The sequence below is a fragment of the Podarcis vaucheri genome, assembly GCF_965113315.1.
Source record: "Podarcis vaucheri genome assembly, chromosome: 10".
Classification (NCBI taxonomy): Eukaryota; Metazoa; Chordata; class Lepidosauria; order Squamata; family Lacertidae; genus Podarcis; species Podarcis vaucheri.
Window position 1 is genome coordinate 54,673,995 of NC_138748.1, and position 20,135 is coordinate 54,694,129.

Consider the following 20,135-nt stretch of genomic DNA (forward strand, 5'->3'; position numbering starts at 1 on the left):
TAACATAACAAACCACCACAAATTCTGCAAAAGTATGGCAACGTTTGTTATTGCAGTCCATAATTGTGGCCACCATTCATACATTCTGCTAAGAAAGAACTACCTTGGATTTATAAATGTGGCTTATGAATAGGAAAAGATTGTCCAGTATCACTTTATTTATCTCAGACTTTCTTCCAAAAAGCTTGTTAACTTTACCTTTCAGAAACTGTATTGTTTATGTAAGACAACAATTTCTACACTCCGCATTCAGCCTGAGTTGTTTAAATTCAGTGAAAGGGTACCTTGACACTACTTCATTTAATGTCATGTTCCAAATTTAATGCTCCTCTCTCATCTTCAAACTAATTCATTTCCCTAAGAATGACATTTTTGTTTTGAGCCCAAAAGGAGTGACAAGAATATCAATTTCTTGTAGAGCTACTCATTCTTCCTTCCTCCTTAACACACCCAACCAGAAAAAAGAAAATTATCTATGAGAATAAAATTTTAGGTGAAAGGCCACTTTAAAAACTTATAAGGCTAGACATTTCACATCTAGACTCTTTCACAGCAAGATTAGCAGGAGGGAAAAGAAAAAACTCTGTTAAGTCTCTTTATTATGTTGTTTTATACCAAAAGCAAGTCAAAATTCACAGACATTACAGAGAGCCCAGAGTTGCAGGGGCATGAATTAATTAATTACACCATGCTGATTGGGGTGTGTGTGAGAGAGAATGGCTTATTACCACTTTCTCCCCAAACTTACACATTTCTCATCAACAATAAAAGACCCCCTAAGAATAAGGCAGTTATGGTCTGCCTGCATTTATAGCAACACAAGATCAACGATCACTACCGTACTTCATAATTTGCATCTCTGTACAGTGGTATCTCTGGTTACGTACTTAATTCGTTCCGGAGGTCCGTTCTTAACCTGAAACTGTTCTTAAACTGAAGCACCACTTTAGCTAATGGGGCCTCCCGCTGCTACTGTGCGGCCGCCACACGATTTCTGTTCTCATCCTGAAGCAAAGTTCTTAACCTGAAGTGTATATAACCCGAGGTACCACTGTATTAAGATACACTACTGTGTTGTTTGTTACGTTTATCCCTTATATGGCTAGCTCCTTTTAAATACATCTTGCTGTGTTAGCCATATGAGAACATTAAAACTATTAAAAAGATGTGTAAGGTATCACAACTTTCCAAAGTCAATGCTCAGAGTATTCAATCACCGAGGTCAGGGGAGTATGAAGTCATCTAAGTTATGGACTTATATGGGCTTCTTCCTGTGAGACTGCCTGAGACTATTTCCTATGAGAGCAGAGGTTGAGGAAGAATGGAAATGCAGTGGATTTGAATGCAATGCAAAAATCCGTATGGCTTGCCTCTTTCCTGGGAAAATCTTGATTTGTAAGGGGCATTGCATTCCAGCAGGAATGATATGAAGGCCCATGAACTGTAAAAGCAACCTTGAGAGCTGTGAAGAAATCCTGCTTGTTTAAACTGTCTTTTAAAGGGTAGTGTGTAGTGCATGCTAGCATTTGTATTGTGATATTATACACTGTAATGCATCTGATGGGGGAAGCCTTCTGCCTGCTCAGGTGAAAGTCGGTTTAACTTTCCCTGGGACTCCTTAACTGACACTTGAGGAGGAGTTGGAGATAGAACTCTCAGTATGCAAAATGATAGAAGACAGGCATGTTCTGGGTGGTGGCTGCAGGTTTAGAATATTTAGTCAGACAGTGTGATTGGCTGGGGCTGGACTAGAGGGGACAGAAGCAGAATATATATGGCCAGGTACTGGTCAGCAGCAGTTAGTTGGGATGGTCTGTCCAGGCTGGTTGGCACCTATGCTGGACAGCCAGAAGGAGGTGGCAACAGAGAGCATCAAAGAAGAAGAAAGAAGACCTGAAAGGCAAGCAAAGTGGCCAAAGATTTGCTGGGTTAGATGAATTACTGGGCTTAGGCTGATGAGATAAGGGGAGAAGGAGAAGTGAGAGGCAGTTAAGAATGCCTGGCTCTGATGTCTGGAGAGTCAGAAAAAGATTCCAGGACAGGGGGATATCTGCACTTTAGTAGGTCAGTAGATGATGATGATAATAATTTCTTTATATCCCGCCCATCTGGCTGGGTTTCCCCAGCCACTCTGGGTGGCTCCCAACAGAATTAAAAGCACAACAAAACATCAAACATTAAAAACTTCCCAGAACAGGGCTGCCTTCAGTAGAGGTTGAATCAGGAGCTTCAACAAAAGTCATCAGTTATAGCACCGGTGAGGCTTAACTGGGGTGGAGTAAGTACAAGGGCAATTTGGCAAAAGAGCTTCAAGAGGGTACCTAACTGCTTCCTCTTGGTGTAGTAGTGTAAAATAAACTTTTTGGTATTTAACAGTACAGTGGTGCCCTGCAAGACGGAAAACTCGCTAGACGAAAGAGTTTTCCGTTTTGGAGGTGCTTCGCAAAACGAATCTCCTATGGGCTTGCTTCGCAAGACGAAAATGTCTTGCGAGTTCCTGCGGGGTGTTTTTCCTTTCCCCCCCTTTTTCTAAGCCGCTAAGCCGCTTATCAGCTGATCCGATAAGCCGATAAGCCGCTAAAAGCCGCTAATAACGCTAATCCGCTAATCTGTCAATGGGCTTGCTTCGCAAGACGAAAAAACCGCTAGACGAAGAGAATCACAGAACGGATTCTTTTCGTCTTGCGAGGCACCACTGTAATGAGTTAGCAAAGTGTATATACATTTAAAATGTGCTTACATTAAGGTAAGCGCATAAGTTTGTATACTGCATAATACAGTCATAAACAAACACTAATATATTTGTTAAATACTATGACTACACTTGGCTGGCTTTTTAATATGCTTATAGTTACAAGGGTTATTGGTAAGTTAAGGCTTCATGGGTTATAGGTGATATTAAATTGCGACAGTGGAATGGGTTCAAGAAAACCATTGGAATGGAAGTTGGGCTTTGTTGAGAGGATAAGTAAAGAAATAACGCCCTTTCTGTCCACACAAGCATACTCCCTCTTTTTACTGCTTAGACCTGGAAGACCAGAAGAGATAATCCCTTGCTTATTCCCATCACCTCTATCCAAACAAAGCGAAAGAAAGATGAGAATAAAGACCAGGCTCCTGGTTATCACATCCTTTGAATCTGGAAGCCAACAAGAAGTAGTGACAGAAAATGACATGGTATCATCATGGCAGGCTGTGCATTTGATTCCATGATGTCATTTTGCCTTAAACAACTTGGGTCTAGGATGCCTTAAGGACCATCTGGAGGTTATCTGGAGGAATGCTGTAAGTTACAGAGGCCTGGCTGGCCACAACTGGAAATCAAGCACTTAGTGTCACTGGTCCCATGCTGTGAAACATGCTTCCAGTAGAGATTCAACAGGAATCCCCCCTTTTGACTTTCTGGCATCTCTCAAATACAGTTTTATACCAACAGGTATAATGGGCAGCTAGTCGGAAAATGAGCTGATGTTTGATGCTACTAGGATAAGAAACACAAGCAATGTTTCATATATTTCCTAGATAAAGGCAACAGCACAGAAGTGCTGTTCCTGCTGAAAAAGCTTGCACAGGATATTAAAAAGAACATATAGAAAGGGGAAGATATACGGAAAGTCCCAAACTCTCCTTCACTTGTGGAAAAGGAAAATATTATTATAACCCCATACCAAGGGCCAAAGGTGTGGCTTAAGATAAAAATTAGCCAAGAGAACAGGATCATTTATAAAGCATGAAAAAATGCAACAGATTCTGGTTTATTTTAGCCAACCATTTCATTCAACTGCATTGTACTCTTATTGTGCCAAGAGAAGGGAATTTGGGCGATTCCACAAACAAAGAAGGTGATGCTTTCAAAACAAATAATTCCCCACATCCCAGTTGTTGTTAGAGGCAGCTTAAGTAGGGTGTGCGTAATAAACCTGATTACATATCAGCTGGCAGGTGTTAGTGGGTTATTTGTGAGGATTCTCCTTTCAAATAATCCAGCACAAATACAGCAAGCAGGCTAAGATTTATTCCAAAGCCTCAAATTGATTTACAGGTATACACAAATCCAACACTGCACTGCAAAATGGGTCCTCCAAGCAATGACAATTATTACATGCAGTTTACAAAGGCTGGCAAAGATTTCAGGTCCTTATTTTCAGAATGTAATATTACATGGCAGCATTAAAGATATTTAAATCAGAAACAGGAACTGGAAAAAGAACTTAAATCATCTTAACATATTGTCAATGGTTTAGTTGTTGTTCCTATAATTAGAAAAGGTTCCACACAATCTCTTCCCCACCCTCAATTAAAATTATGGATATTCAAGGGAAGATGAAAGCTTTGGTGATCTCAAAGGCAAATGGACAATATCCTTAAATAAACAGGAGGCATCACCAGAGCACAAAACTTTGAACCGGTTAAGACAAGACACTACCACTCCTTTCCAGGTCAAATAGCTTCTGATGCAGCTTAAGAAACTGGTTGACAAAAACTCCCAAGTGGCTCCAAGTCTCTCTATTCCTTCAGAATTCTTTTGTTTTCATATGAGCTGGTATGGTGTAGCATCTAGAAGAGGAAGATCACCCTGCCCATTATATACCCAGTTGCTCACTGCAGCCTACTGGTGAGGGCCTTTTGCAGATACCATCTTATCAGGAAATCCCATTTTGCACAATACAGGAATCAAGCCTTTAGTGTTGTGGCACCTACCTTTTGGGATTTGCTCCCCTTAAATATTCGACAGACCCCTATTTAACACCTCCTGTTGCCTTTACAATGCCAACTGAAGGCCTGCATCTTCCTCCAAGACTTTTATGTAGAGAACTTTCCCAGTCTGCATATATTTTGGAGACGTTTTTCGATATTTTGATTGATTTAACTCTTGTGTGTGTCCCACCCCAGACTGCTTTGGAAGGAAGGGCAGGATACACATTAATAAAGTAGCAACAAGTGAGAGCTGCAATCCATTTATTTATTATAGTTATCTCCTACCTTTCCTCCAAGAAGCCCAGCGCAGTGCACACAGTTCTGTTCCCATCATCTCCCACCCTAAGTCCAACCCATTACAGGAAACAGGCATCAGTTATTCTAAGCCAAAAACAAAGCCATCTCTCTAACAAATGAAGATTATCCAGTTACTGTAAGAATAATTGTCTCCTGTCAAAATGATTATTTCGGCCAAGATGAATGGAAAAAACCCCTGCAATAATGATGGATGGATGTGAATGCAATGATTCTCAGTTCCTATTTTTTATGGCAATCAGAAACACGTATAAATCTATTCCTAATCATCCAACTAATTTGGACCATCTTTCTGCCATACTCTGCACCAGGCGGCCTCAGGTAGGCCCTATTCTCTCAGCATCATTATAATACTGCCCTACCTTCCAGCGTTGAGAACTGAAGCAATCTCTGTCAAATGCTTTTAGCATAGGAAAGGGGTATAGCTCAGTCACAGAGCATCTGCTAGGGCCCTAAATTCGATCCCCAGCATCTCCAGGTAGGACTAGAAGCATCTCCTGTCTGAAACCTTGGAGAGCCTGAGCCAATCAGCGTTGACAACACTGAGCTAGTCAGACCAATGTTCTGGCTCGGTATAAGGCAACTTCCTATGCATTCCATTAAAATTCTAAGTGCAATTGTGATGTACTCCACTACCCCCCAAATGAGGCAGCTGTAAATAGAAGACACACAACTTCAGTTCTAAAATTGCTGAATGCTATGAGCGAGTAACAGTAATACCACCCACAGGAATGGCAAGGGCACAAGCAAGCTTTCCTTGTTGTGCAGGTGGTACAAATCCAAAGCAGCTGTGCCTTGCCCTCAGGATATAAAGAGAGAAATGTGAAACACACGCAGGCCGTGGAAAGGCGTCAGCGACTTTTAAAATTAAAATGCTGGCTATTTCTTAACTTGGCATGACTGTATAACGGCAACTGAACAGTAGTTTCCTTTTAAGGATCACATCCCATTATGAGCAGCCCTTACCGTTTTCGTCTCCAGTTTTTTTCCGAAGATCCTCGGCAGAAACGTTAACCAGCTGCAGGATGAGGGGGCGCCGGGTGACAATCCCTGTGCCTCGGGGGAGCAGGTCTCTCCCCACCAGACTTTCCAGCACAGAACTTTTCCCACTGCTCTGAAAACAGAAAAGGAAGCAAAGGAATTGCATATTGCATTCTACTATTCCAATAGCCTTGAACAAATGACAGAATTGGGAATTTCATAGGTTGTGGACAGGTGTCAATACAAACCTTCCCCCCAAAAATCAGGCTTTGGAGAAAAAGATGGATCTATCTGTTGCAATAGATCTAGACTGCCCTCTGTTGGCAATTCTGCTTTTGTCCCATCATAGCATTTCATGAAAATCTAGCATGAAAGGGAGGGAAACTATAGCTGCCTCCCAGGCATGGGTGTAGGGGGACAGGTTCCCCCCTAGATCAAGTAAAACAACAGATAATAATAATAATAATAATAATAATAATAATAATAATAATAATAATAATTTTTATTTTTACCCCGCCCTTCGCAGCCAAGGCTGGGCTCAGGGCGGCTTACAAGCAATAATAAAAACAAGTTGAATGAATACAACTTAAAAACAAGATTAAAATACAACATTAAAATATTGAAACAATAAAATATTAAAATGCAGCCTCATCACAGGAGGAGAAAGGAAAAAGGAAAAAGAAAGAGGGGGAGCGAATCAAATTGGCTCCAAACCAAAGGCCAGGCAGAACAACTCTGTCTTACAGGTCCTGTGGAAAGAAATCAGATCCTGCAGGGCCCTGGTCTCATGAGGAAGAGCGTTCCACCGGGCCAGAGCCAGTTTTGAAAAGGCCCTAGCTCTGGTTGAAGCTAATCTAACTTCCTTAGGGCCTGGGACCACTAGCGTGTTGCTATTTATGGACCTTAAGGTGGGGCATACCGGGAGAGGAGGTCCCGTAGGTACGAGGGTCCTAGGCCGTGAAGGGCTTTAAAGGTCAAAACCAGCACCTTAAATCTGACCCTGTACTCCACCGGGAGCCAGTGCAGCTGGAAAAGCACTGGGTGAATATGCTCCCATGGCAGAGACCCCGTGAGGAGCCTCACTGCTGCATTCTGCACCCGCTGGAGTTTCTGGGACAGCTTCAAGGGCAGCCCCGCGTAGAGCGAATTACAGTAGTTAAGCCTGGAGGTGACCGGCGCATGGATCACTGTTGGATGGGGTTGGAAAGTGAGAGAGGAAGTGCGCCAGACCAGACTCTGTTCCCAATTCTACAGTGAGTACAACTGGTGAGGGAGAAAAAGCCTCAGAAAGAGCCCCAGGAAAAGCAGGGGGGAAAATCAACATTTAAAAGATGGGGCACTAATGCAAGTACACCATTACATGCTATTAATCCTTTCTGCAGCTATAATTAAATAATTTCATCAATAATTTTGATGAACCTTTGCTGCAGTACTAACAGGCCGACCTATCAGAAGCAGCTAATTACGAATCATAATGCTCTGAAGCATGTGTTCAACTATCAGAAGCTCCGCTATGATTTTTAAAAGGCACTTACAATGTTATATGCCAAAGAGCTTAGAGTTCACAAAAGCATAAAAAGACACTGAAAAATATTACAAGGCTAACCGTATTTAGTTACGGTCTAACCCAACTCAAACTATCCCTCGCCTGACCACGTTGGCAGGGGCAAATGGGAGTTTGAGTCCAACATCTTAAGGACCAAGGGTTCCCCATCTACCCTTACAGTGATCCTCATTACTCCAAAACGTGTTAACATATACTTCCAATAAACTCTAATAAATCTCCTTCCTCAAACTGAGCATAAATTACACTGACTGCAAATTAGTTTCTGGGCTCAATTCCAGAGACTGATTTTAACCTTTAAAGCCCTAAATGACAACTTGGGCCTGGCCTGGCTTCAAAATCTCCATTTGTCTCAATATAAATGGGTCAATTTTTTTCTTTTTAGCTGCTGGTCTTACTGCTTATTGTTGTTTGTTTGATGTTTTTTTACTGTAAACACTTCTGCATACATCCATAACCTCAACAGTCTCCGTCAAATGCTGTACTGTACATTTTCTCTCTCTCTCTTCCGACATATATATATATATAGAGAGAGAGAGAAAGAGATAATGAATGAATGAATTTTACATAAACCTCCTATAGACACAAAACTGCAAGGCTGCCATTGCACAACCCCCATTGGAGGACTTCTTGCATCTCATTGCAATATTTCAGGAAGTCATGGCAGGGGAGCAGAGCAATAAAAGAGGGAGATTTTAAAGGGGTGGTTTTAAACAGCAGCCGAGGTCTGACTCAAACAGGGATGGAGGGACACAGGGGAAGTCTTGAGGATAAGGGGGACTTGAAGGAGTTGTGAGGGGATGGAGATCTGGCTGAGGTGTAAGGGGAGGAGGCTGTGGGGCTTGGTGAGCAATGCAAACAGGGGCGGTAGCCCCAAGACTGTGTGTGCGCGCGCACATATACACACACAAACATAGACAACTGCTTGCACTCACTTCCTCAGCTCATGAAGCAGTAGTCGGACTTCTAAGTAACTACAGTCATACCTTGGTTCTCGAATGCCTTGGTACTCATATGTTGTGGCTCCTGAACGCCGAAAACCCAGAAGTGTTCCGGTTTTCGAATGTTTCTTTTGGAACCCGAACGTCTGAAGCTGCTTCTGCTTGAGTGCAAGAAGCTCCTGCAGCCAATTGGAAGCCGCACCTTGGTTTTGGAACAGTTTAAGAAGTCAAATGGACTCCCAGAACGGACTGAGTTCGAGAACCAAGGTTCCACTGTATGCATTTTTTCTACTTGCTATTAAAGGGGTACTTCTTAAAAGGCGAGGTATTTTGTCTGCAGTAACTTGCACCCTGTCTTTCAATTGGTTAAAGGCAGTTTTGTATTTCAGCACTAGCCTGGTAGTGGCTGGTGGTGGCACTAATGACCAGCAGGCAGGATGGATGGGGTGCTCCAACCCTCCTCTGCACCCAAGACAGAAACCATATGGAAAACTTCATAGAAAACAGGTTTAGTTCCATGCCTGACACAAAAATGACTCATTCCCTCTGTCCTTTTCTAGCCCCTAGCCGGCTAATAAATTTTTTGCAAGGACTTATTTCTGAGGCTGGTTAAAAGCTTCTAAGTAAGTCATCAGATTCCTCAACAATAAATAAATAAAATTGCTGGGCAGGAGTGGCTAAGCTGTGACCCTCCAGATGTTATTGGACTACAGCTCCCATCATCCCCAACTATTAGCCATGCTGGCTGCAGTGATTGGAACTGAGAGTCCACTGAGGGGCACAAGTTAGTCACCTCCGCTGCAGTGATCAGTATGTTGGGGAGGAGGAATCTACTCCTTTACCACCTAGAGGAGCAGGTCTTGGGGTCCCTTCCAACTCTACAATTCCACTATCAGCTTAATTAAGCATCTGTAGTTACATTGAGGATGCATCAACCTGCCATTTCTTTGGTTACTGACAAAACGGATTTTCAGGAAAAAAGGGGTTTTATTTATCAGTTAAACTATTTACATCCAACCTTTCTGGTGCAAGAACACAATTCAAAGCAGTGGCGTACAACATTTAAAATTACAATTTCATAAAACAAACAAACAAGTAAACAAGATCAGCAGTTAAAAATCAAGTTTAAAAGCCATTATCTTCCTCATACAATAAAAGTCTGCTAGAACAGAAGAATCTTTAGTAATAAGATTATACATTTTCATCAAGAGTCTTCATCTGGATTTCAGCAACACTCCTCCATACACTGAATGGGGGCAACCTTGGCAGCAAGAAAGCGGGAAACAGCTGCCACACCTTCTTAATGCACCCTAGAATAGAACATGTCTATGCCCAACTAGTTACAACAGAGTAACTGAAGCAGCGTGAATCTGTAGCACACTGTCAACTCACTGTAGCACACAGCTCAACTGGATCCACGCACACTCAAGCTGTGGAGAATTTACAATATAAACAGATAATTAGTGTCAATTTCACTTTGCTGCACTTCCTCGATTTATAGACCAGAACAGGAAAAGCATCATCTTGCAAGGATGTAAAAAGAAGAAACCCAAGCTTCTCAAGGAAATTTACCAGGCCTGTTAAACTGAGATCAGCAATTAGATTTTATTCTGCCAGGCTGAGAATTGCCAGATGAGCGGCTGGGGCTGACTGGAGTCATAGTCCAAAATATTTGAAGGGTGCCAGGTTGGGAAAGATTCCTTCCTCATAGTGAGCCCCACATTGTTCAATGGGGCTTACTTCTGAGTGAACATGCATAGAATTACACTGTAATAAAGTACTGATTCAAATTCGTACAGTATTAAAGATACCTACTTAAATCATTGATTCAAACCAAGTTATCTAATTCTGGAATAAACACATTTTCTAAAACACACACATTTTAATTTGTTGCTTTAACAATTAATGCATACTGACTTGCAACATATTTCAAAACCTTTGTAAATGCAACTCACACGTATTTTGCACAACATAATTACATTTGGTTAGTGTTCAGGATGAGACTGTGAAATTAATAACAGTTTACTAGAAATTCATGAATTTGACTCTTTCTGTATAAATGAGGGACTGTATATAAACAAAATCCTTTGTTTGAAGACTGACTGCCTTCCAGGATTTTATTTTCACACAAAGAAAAGCAGTCTGTGGTCACGTCTGCATATAATGCAAAGTCATGATCTGTTTTAACCATGGTTACTTCAACAAACCACAAGTCACAAGGCAGGCTTGTTTCTCCAAATCTTGGTTAGTTTTCCACAGCTGTTCTTGCCTCATGCTGCCATAGCATGGTCCCTGTGTGAGAACCCATATATATATATATTTGTATAAATGTAACATTCTAATATGGAACTGTATTTTTGTAATATTTTAAGATGTCTGTTGCTGTTTCAGTTTTCTGTATACTGTTAAGAGGTACAGAAATTAAATAATCAAATCAAATTGAACATAGGATGTTTAAGAAAGGCTGTTGGGTTTTGACATGCAGGCAATTCCCCATTTCCGCGAGGGTTGCATCAGCAGAGTGTGCCCTGCCCCCATTCCTCCCTCTTTGGGGTCCAAAAGGATCCGCAGGTCAGCAGACACACGTCCATTATACTCGTTTAAAATGGTCACTGCCTGTACTGTGATGCCAAATGATAGTTAAAGCACGCCATGGTTCATAAACCAATGAGCCATTGTTTCACACTATAGTTTGGGGCCAAAAAACAAATCATGGTTAGTCTAGTCGGCTTGGCTACAAACCACACTTTGGCTAAATAAACCATGTATTAGCATTATGTGTGAACCAGGCCTTTAGCTTAATGTGTTCAATAGATGGATTGCATTCAATAGAAATTGGTCAAGTTTATAATATATTGGCATTGAATTTTGATTTTTAGATATTTTTTTAAAGAGATATTATAGCTGAAATGTGAAAAATCCTCACAATTCAATTTTTTAGAATCATTTATCATCTGCTCTGCATTTCAGCTTTTTAGCATTTTTTTGACTTTCTACCTCTATTCCTAAACATGCATAGAGAGCCTACCTAGTGCCTCTACTTCTTGACCCACCTGAAGACATTTTTAAAAGTGTTGTGACAGGTACCACACAGGCCTGAGCCTCAGGCCATTTCAAGCATCTATCTGGCAAGCATGAAAAGAATTAGATACCTCACCCAGGTAAAGTGGTACCTTAGAGGCCTACCAACTTTAACTCTTCCAATTTAGAAGATAAATATCAAAAATTAAGCCTGGTTTTCCCTATCAGCGTAGACAGAAATGCTGATGATAAGTTTCTAACCACAGAGCGTCATTCGGGAAGAGGGAGTCTCTCTTGGCTGAAAACCGATTTCCAGAGTTCCCTGGGAAGTAGCAGCTCTGTGAAAGGAATAGAGGTCTCCTAACAACTATCAGTATCCTTAAACTACAGTTCTCATTATTTTGGGGAGGAAGCCATGACTGCTTAAAGTGGCGGCATAATACTGCTTAAATGCACTGTATAGTGCAGATGGGGTCCTGCCCAACCAGGAAATGCCAGGGATTGAACCTAGGACGTTCTGCATGCAACACAGATGCTCTACCACTGAGCTACATCCCTTCTCTTCCTGATGTGTGTTCCTCCAACACTTGAAAAAAAATGGGATAGCCTCCACTTGCATGTGTACATCCATAGCACAATTCCTCAAAAGCAACCATGAGGGGGAAGACTATGCCAGCCAGATGCTTCATTGCGTTTCCCCAACGTACACTGGAAAGAGTCCTAGATCTGTCAACGACTAAACAGAGTTCACCCAATCTTAAAAAATGAGTTGTAACATTAATTTTTTATCTGCATAGAATATAGAGAAAAAAGGAAGTCAAGGACCTCTGTGTAATACTGCTCCAATTCCAACTGGGAAACACTAAGTAGGACTAAACCATGCCTACAGAGAATAAAAATTAGGTCACTTAAGTTCAACAGAGCATATTTCCAAAGAAAAGTAGTATCAGTGAAGCATGAAGCAAGGAGAGGCATGGGGGAAGGAAGGCATGCAGGGGGGAAACAAAAAATGTTTAATGCAAAATGAAGCAGCATCCAAGGCTAACACAAGATTTCATGTTGCAAATGCAACATGTACAAGAAAAGTACAAGAAAAGGAGTATATTGAGATAAAGACGTAAACAAGAGATTCATCTTAAACCGAAAGATTATCTGGATTTGAAAGCAAAATGCACTACCTGTTAGTGTATCCTACTAGAACTCCAATAAACTTGTTTTAGGACCTGCAGTTCTGCATGTCTCAACCCTTTGACCAAGTCTAGGAATGTAGAGTTTCTAACACACAACCCACCTTGGCCAAGACACACTCTGAGTGATAACCTCGGGTTATCACCCTCTCCAAGCCCCAAACTACCAAACAGGACTGTTAAGTGGGTAAAGGTGAAGAAAGAGAATAAAAGAAAACCCCAATGAGCTCTGTAAAAGAAAGTACATTGTGTGTGAGTGTAAGTGTGTGACAGAGAGAGAGAGCTTTCCTTCCTAGTCATCAGCACACAATTTCTGACTTACAATTGGCAACTAGAAGTGTGCCTATTTACAAGCCAGATCATCTCTCATCCTACCCACTAATTCCCACTAATTCTTCAATGATACCAGAGCAACTCTAAGCAGAGGAACACAACTATAAATGCCCACTTAATGCATCCAGAAGCAGACTTAGGAAAACACAAGTCCTGCTTCACATGCCTGATAGAGTGAGTATGTTTTATCTTCCCTCTAGATCAGGTATCCCCAAACTCGGCCCTCCATATGTTAGGGACTACAATTCCCATTATCCCTGACCACTGGTCCTGTTAGCTAGGGATGATGGTAGTAATAGTCCCAAAACAGCTGGAGGGCCGAGTTTGGGGATGCCTGCTCTAGATGACTGGAGTACAGCCAACTTTAAATTAAATTATAATGATAAATAACAAGCATAGGGCACATTTTCCTCTTTTTATCCTATAATGATCTTGATGACAGCAGAGATGTGCTTACTTCTGAGTAAACATCCATAGGATTGCACTGTTAGTTCTACAAATTGAAAACATATTAAAAATGGGGAACTAGGAATTGTTCTCAATGGACAGAATTCAACCAAGTTGCTACATGAATGGAATGAGATCTCATACAAGAGGACTCTTCACCCAACCCCTAAATCTGCTCTGGGGGGTGGGAATGAGAGGGGGAAAGTTTTGCCATGAGTGGACCACATTCCATGCACACATACCCAATTAGCACTACACTAAATTCCTGAATGAGGGAAATTTGCTTTGCACAAGCAAAAGTCTGCTGTGCTGCTGGAAAAGCAGCATTGGATATAACCCCAAGTTCTGTTAACTACCGTATTTTTCGCACCCGACCATAACACGCACGTAGTTTTTAGAGGAGGAAAATCCATAGGCATGCCACCCGTAGGCATTTCCTCCATAACACGCACAGACATTTCCCCTTACTTTTTATGAGGAAAAAAGTGAGTGTTATGGTGCAAAAAATACGGTACATTGTTCTCAATGAAACAATGTCAGTATAAGAAGCTTCAAATGTACCTGCAAAATTATTCCCATGATAGCAGTTTGGATCACGGTGTAGCTATTTTGAGCGCAAGGGAGTTGGTATTTTTTGAAAGGCACACCTATTCACCAAAGAAGGTCAACCAAACCAATTGCACAAAAATCATAAATGAATGGGGGAAAGAGTTTGGATAAAAGATAGAACAGCTTATTACACTATTTCCCACATTGTCCTTTTAAAAAGAGCATTCCAAAAATAACAGGGAAGAGAGGCAAGGAACAATGACCTCTGGGGGTGTGGAGAGATAAATCAGGACAAAAATAAGGGAAGTTAAAACTGAGTGTCCCCCGGGCTCTAGTTAAACCTGTCTAGATGGGGGAGCAGATACTAGAAGGTTGAGCTATTGAGGATTCCCATCCCTGGGCAGTAAGGTCACAGAACTCAAGAAAGGCTTACATTTTACAGTCCATATTGGAAACCATATAGCTAAAGTATGTTTATCCAGAAGAGAGTTCCACTGAGCTCAATGGGACCTACATCCCAGCAGAAAAGATATGGAATTTACCAGCAGATGTTCTCCTAGACCTGAATAAAAAAGGCAACATGTATGAAAAGTGTATATATGTATAAATTACATTCCATATTTTATAGGTAAAAGCAGAGTTAGGATCCTTTACTACTCGTATATGTATATGAGCCAATATCTCACAGCTTGTGGGCTGATATATCTGAAGTCAGATACATGGCTGAGTTTCAGAGAACTGGAGGAAGGGGTAAGATACTTCAATATCCTAGCTCCTGCCATGACCATGAAATCTAGAGTAAATTACATCAAAATAGCCCCCAAATGCAGATTGATATTTTGCCTGCCCCCCAAAAAGCATGCCAATGTATACAGTTCATAGATTTTAGCTTCTCTTGACAATGCAATTACCTGGAAGGAGGTTTTTTAAAAGTATGTTGTACATACAGCCCTGATAATAGTCTGCCACTGATTCCCATTCCCTTCACATTATCACCCTGATAACCCCATGCCTACAAACCTTCTGACTTTTCTTATTCTCAAATCTTAGCTTTCCTTAATCCCCCCCCCACACACACCTGATACCTCACATCAATTAAAATACATTGTTTCCAGGTTCTCATCCTTTGTGTATTGATTACTGTTTTTTACACCACGCCCTTCCTTGGAAAAGCTGAGAGGCTCATGTATGGTTCTCAGCTCATCACCAAGATAGGCAAATGAAAGGACAAGGCCCTGCTCAGTTTTAGCAGCAGAACCATATCATATCTCTAAATCATTATCTGGATAGTTTCTTAAACCCTCTAGCTTGCATTATCACCTCTCACCATTCAACCCCAAATAATCAATTCAGTAGTAAACGGTGCAACAGGATTTGGATAGTGTATATGTCTGTGTTCACAATCAATCTCAGCTGAACTGACAAGGTAGTTTCCTGGTTTGTAAAAAAGCAGCATGGTGACGTACTTTTCTGGATTGTTGTGAGGAGAACACACTTTATGTAGGGTCAGCATACATGAGGCCAGACCAATCCTGAAAACAGTGGGAGTTTCAATATTTCCTCAAATCTACATGATAAAGAACTTTCTGATTTGTTTGTAATGTTTGATGTTTTGTTATATTTTTATATGTGTTGTAGGCCACCCAGAGATGTGCAGGATATAAATAAAATTATTATTACTATATTATTATTATTAAGATGACATCAAAATTGCTTTCTTGGATCACACCACTTCCCACAGCAGCCAGCCAGATAACCCTGGGAAGAAGCTTCACAACGAAGGCACAACCCTGTTCCACTAGTCCCCCGTTATCAGTTTCCTTGTTTGTTTCTTCCGTATTACACATTCGACTAATTCCAAAGGGGCTAGTCTGTTCCAGCTAGGAGCGCGCGCGGGGGCGCGCGCACACACACACACACACAGAGCTACGGCACCAAAAATAAAGCTTTAAGCTGTCATGAACCGGCCAGTCTCTTAAGGGGCCACAGGCCACCTTTCCCCCTTCTTCTTTGCATTTGCCACTCGACTAGCAAAGAAGAGAACCGAGCCGGTGCTCTGTGGAAGCGTCACGTGCTCTCCAAGCCCCGGGTCTCACGCCCAAGGAGTGACCTTCGCCTGGAAGTTGGGCGCGAGGGGGAGACCCGCCGAGGGGGCGCGAGGCGCCTTTTGCGCAAACCATGAGGGAAATACGTGGAACTGCTGCGAGTCACAACATGAGCAGCAAGAAGCAGCGACGCCCATTCCCGCCCAGACACTGCAGGGCAAACCCAACCTCCCCTCAGAATAATCCTAAAACGAAAGCCAGCCCCAATGGGCGCCTCCACGCCCAGCCCCCCTCACAAGGGGCCATGAAGGGCGACCCCTCCCTGGGCTGGGCGGGCGCGGAGGAGGTCACCCTGGCGCAGGCCCCGCCCGCCTGCTCGCCTCACCTGCGTCCCGACCACCACGATCTGCGGCAGCTGGATGACGTCGGCGCCCACCGTGTTGAAGACGTCCTGCAGCTTGTTGATGACCGGGATCAGCGCCTCCATGGCGGCAGAGGCGGCCGCTCCGGAGGGGGCCGGAGGGAGAGGCAGGCGACGGCAATGAATGGAGGAGGGAGGCGGCGAGAAAGGGCGCCCGCGTTGCCACCTTCCCCCGCGCCGCCGCGGCCGACGACGACCATTGGCGCCGGCCCGCTCTCTCCCAGAGGCCTCTGCGCGCGCGCGCGCTCCCGCCGCCGCAGGGCACGGCGGGAGTTGTAGTGCTCGGGACGCCCCGCAGCGCCCTCTAGAGGGTGCTTGGAGGAACAGGGAGGGGCGCGTCCTGCCGCAGAACGCGGAGAGGTGGCCGTTTTCTCGAGGTGCACGTGTCTCCCTCAAGCGGAACTTGAGCACGTGAGGACGTTGTCCTACGCGGCTGGCTGGCCCGCTAGAGCATATTTCTGAATTGCGGGGTGGAAGAAATGGAAAGAAAATAGATATGCCCTCCCCATGCCTCCCCAGTTCATTTCCCCCGCCCTCCGTGCCCCCGTTGTAGAAGACAAAGCTGCTCAGATATATCTTTGGAGAAATGCAACATTTTGAAGGTAGCTGTTTAAAATGAGGCCAGGTGAGGCAACCATCTCTAGAGGGCAATTTAAATACATAAGTTCTGTTATAAGAATTTTAAGGTCTTAGATATATAATACATGTTCATAAATGTACCAAGCAAACACGTACAGAAATATATAAACAACATGTCTGGAGCAGCACAGGAATACAGTCCTGAAACCATTTTGATTCCCAAACTGACCAAATGTGCCTCTGCAAGGAGGGAGAGGGTGAGGGAACCTTCCTAGTGTCTCAGGAATTAAGTGATTACCATCTCAAAGGAATGGCCAGACTACCAGGAAAGGCAATCAGATAAGGCATTATCAAATAACCTGGCAGACAGGAGATAAACGAAGCACTCAGATTTCTGTTGTGGACCGCCTTTTCTATGATGTAGGGATGATGTATCTGGGGGGTGGTCTTGGGCTACACCCCTTCTGTATGTATGATGTTTCTGGGGGTGGTCTTGAGCGCCAGGGCAGGGAATTTCAAAATGTCTATATAAGGGGAGGCACACCTTTGTTCTGGGTTCTCCTCCTGTCCTGCGTGTGAGGGGAGCACCCTGTTGCAACAGTTCAATAACGATCAGGCTTGCTAGCTGCTTTGCTTCTCAATATTCTCTGGTTGGCCTCTGTTATTTTCTCCGACCGATGGAGAACCTACAAAGGACTCTATAAGGGCACTTGTGTACCCCATAAGGGAACAAGACCAGGTTTTGTTCACAACAGATCATTTCCCTATTGTTTGTCTCTACCATCTGGAATTCAGAGAGAGTCCCATTTCTGTTACAACCGCTTTGTTGTTGTTGTTTAGTCGTACTTAGAGCTTATTAAAAATAGATCTCTCACTCTCTCTTATTCCCCAAGGTTGACTGTTCTGGTCCCATCCCTAAAGCAGATGCTTTCTGGAAATGTTTAATTTCTCAGTTATATAATACACAACGTGTGACTTGACTAACTTTCTTGAGTGAACTGGTGTGCACATGGTGATTGTTTTTTCTCTCTTTTACTTTCCATTTGTGGCACAAATGGCTTTGAGCTGTGGTTGCTGGGTTTCATGTATGGATGATATTGACTAATGAAAGGAGATTTCTAAATTCATGCCGATGAAGAGTACAGGGGGGGAGTGAGCAGTGGTGTAGCTTGGGGGGGAACCCCAGGGTCACTTGCCCCAGGTACAAAATAGATAGGGGTGCAGAATTTCATTACCCAGTGCTGCCTCCATGCAGCTGCGCGTTTCTATCTCTGGGCTCCATTGGAAATGGCTTCTCCATGCAAACCAGGAAGTGGCCTCTCCAGACAATGGAACGCTTCTTTTCCTGAATCTGCAGCTGCAATCTGCTGGGTGACATGATTGCGCATGTGTACTCTGTCCGGTTGCCTCCCTCTGGGTGGCCCTGGGCCCCCAGGCAGCCCACGCTATGCCAATGAGACTGAGTGAGTGTTGGGTGGATGGAGTGAGATTGTGTGAGTGGAAGGAGAGGAAGAGAGAAAGACTGCATGGATGTGCATGTGAATAAGTGTGGGAGAAGAGAGTGAGGGGGCTGAGCGTCATTAGATGTTGGACAAGCCTTTTTAAAGTTTAAATATGTACGTAAGCATTCATTCTTGCCCATTGATTGTGGGTGGGACAAAATGGGCAATCCACATACAGCGGACACGGAAAATCTTAAATACCCTGACAGCAAAAACTAGTGTTTGTTTTTTCCCCCTTCTAAAAATTTATCTAAACTTGCATCTTTACATATAAATTAGCACCTGCAAAACATATGCAGATTGGTGTCATGGCCGGGGAGAGGGGAATTTTTGATAAAATTTGCACAGATAGTTGAACCTACCTAATAGTGCTTTCCAAAATAATTTTCAAAGCAAAATGCAGTCCTTCAAAATTTATACTTCTGTGAATTTGGCAGTGCAGTTCTCTAGCCAAGTGAAGTGTAAAAAAAGGCACACAATAGTAAAAATGTTTTTATTATTACATTATTATAACATAATATTGTAAAATTATTATTAATAATAATGAAATAATAATACACAAATGCTTTATATTAAGGAAGACTGGAGACAAACAAGTGCGTATTGGGATAAATTTCCACTATAATACTGATGAATTGAATTTATTTAACTTTTATCAGGACTTTAAAAAAAGAACATTCACAGACTAATTAGAGATGTAGAGAACTGACCTGAATAATAATAATAATAATAATAATAATAATAATAATAATAACAACAATAATAAATTATTTATACCCCGCCCTTCCCGGTTCAAAAACCAGGCTCAGGGCGGCTAACAGCAAATTTAAAACACTTAATTATAAAAGCAGCATAAAACATGTTTAACAGTATAAAAACATGAATAACAATACTGGAAAAATAAGATAAATAATAAATAAGTGTTGCATGTACGTATAAGGAACCAACTTTCGGAACAGTGTTTGGTTGTGTGTAAATAAGTGTGTGTGTTTGTGTATGTTAAGGAATTAAGGGAACCCTACAAGCAGGGTTGCTCGATGATATGCAATCTGAAAAGGCCTGGTTTGTTGCTGTCAAGATACCCCTTGGTTGGGGCTCCGAAAGAGACTGTTTGCAAAATGCTTTTAGGTTTCGATTTCTGGCAAGAAGGAAACTAAAGAAAACACTGGTGGAACCAGGGATTTTCACCAAGCTGGGTTGAAGAAGGAGCCGAACAGTGGCAACGGCAGTGGCATTCTTGTCTAGAAGAACTAAACGGAGACAGGTATGGTGTGTGATGATGAGGGGGAAATAGGGGGGGGTAGAAGCGTCTCGCGTCTCTCTGTGTGGGGAGAAGCAGAGTTACGGCAATCTGTTTAGCTCAGTTCTTTGTGAGCACAAGTTTCGTCTCCCACTAATGATGACGTTGTATAGAAAAGTCAGGCAGCTTCACAGCGTTATAAATGTTCATATATATACACACATATATATAAAACATGGCATTCAGTATTAAAATACCTTCTATGGTAAATGGGAACCTAGAAGTCCAGCTTTTAGAGAACCCACTGAAGAC

General features: G+C 42.6%; 2 protein-coding genes and 1 pseudogene across 10 annotated transcripts in view; 2 read left to right on the plus strand and 1 right to left on the minus strand.

Moving 5' to 3' along the window:
- Positions 1-16,719, minus strand: part of DNM1L (dynamin 1 like) — a 36,421-nt gene extending 19,702 nt beyond the window's left edge. For 3 of the 4 annotated variants that reach the window (XM_082240497.1, XM_082240495.1, XM_082240496.1), the window contains exons 1-2: positions 16,467-16,718; positions 5,980-6,127 (exon numbers count right to left, since the gene is read on the minus strand). In XM_082240497.1, coding sequence (XP_082096623.1) covers positions 5,980-6,127; positions 16,467-16,568 — 250 coding nt within the window. In that variant the 5' untranslated portion in view covers positions 16,569-16,718. Of the gene's footprint in view, positions 1-5,979; positions 6,128-16,466 lie in introns of all 4 variants that reach the window. The other variant, XM_082240494.1, reaches the window with a different exon arrangement.
- LOC309542042 (general transcription factor IIF subunit 1 pseudogene) overlaps positions 1-20,135 on the plus strand; it is a 213,901-nt pseudogene that overhangs the window by 185,800 nt on the left and 7,966 nt on the right. The window lies entirely within an intron of this gene.
- DHX58 (DExH-box helicase 58) overlaps positions 1,801-20,135 on the plus strand; it is a 34,852-nt gene continuing 16,517 nt past the window's right edge. For 2 of the 5 annotated variants that reach the window (XR_014224041.1, XM_082240502.1), the window contains exons 1-2: positions 17,000-17,127; positions 19,712-19,847. The gene's annotated coding sequence lies outside the window, so the exon portion shown is untranslated. Of the gene's footprint in view, positions 2,065-16,999; positions 17,128-17,974; positions 18,094-19,711; positions 19,848-20,135 lie in introns of those variants that run through there. The other 3 variants (XM_082240504.1, XM_082240505.1, XM_082240503.1) reach the window with 3 other exon arrangements.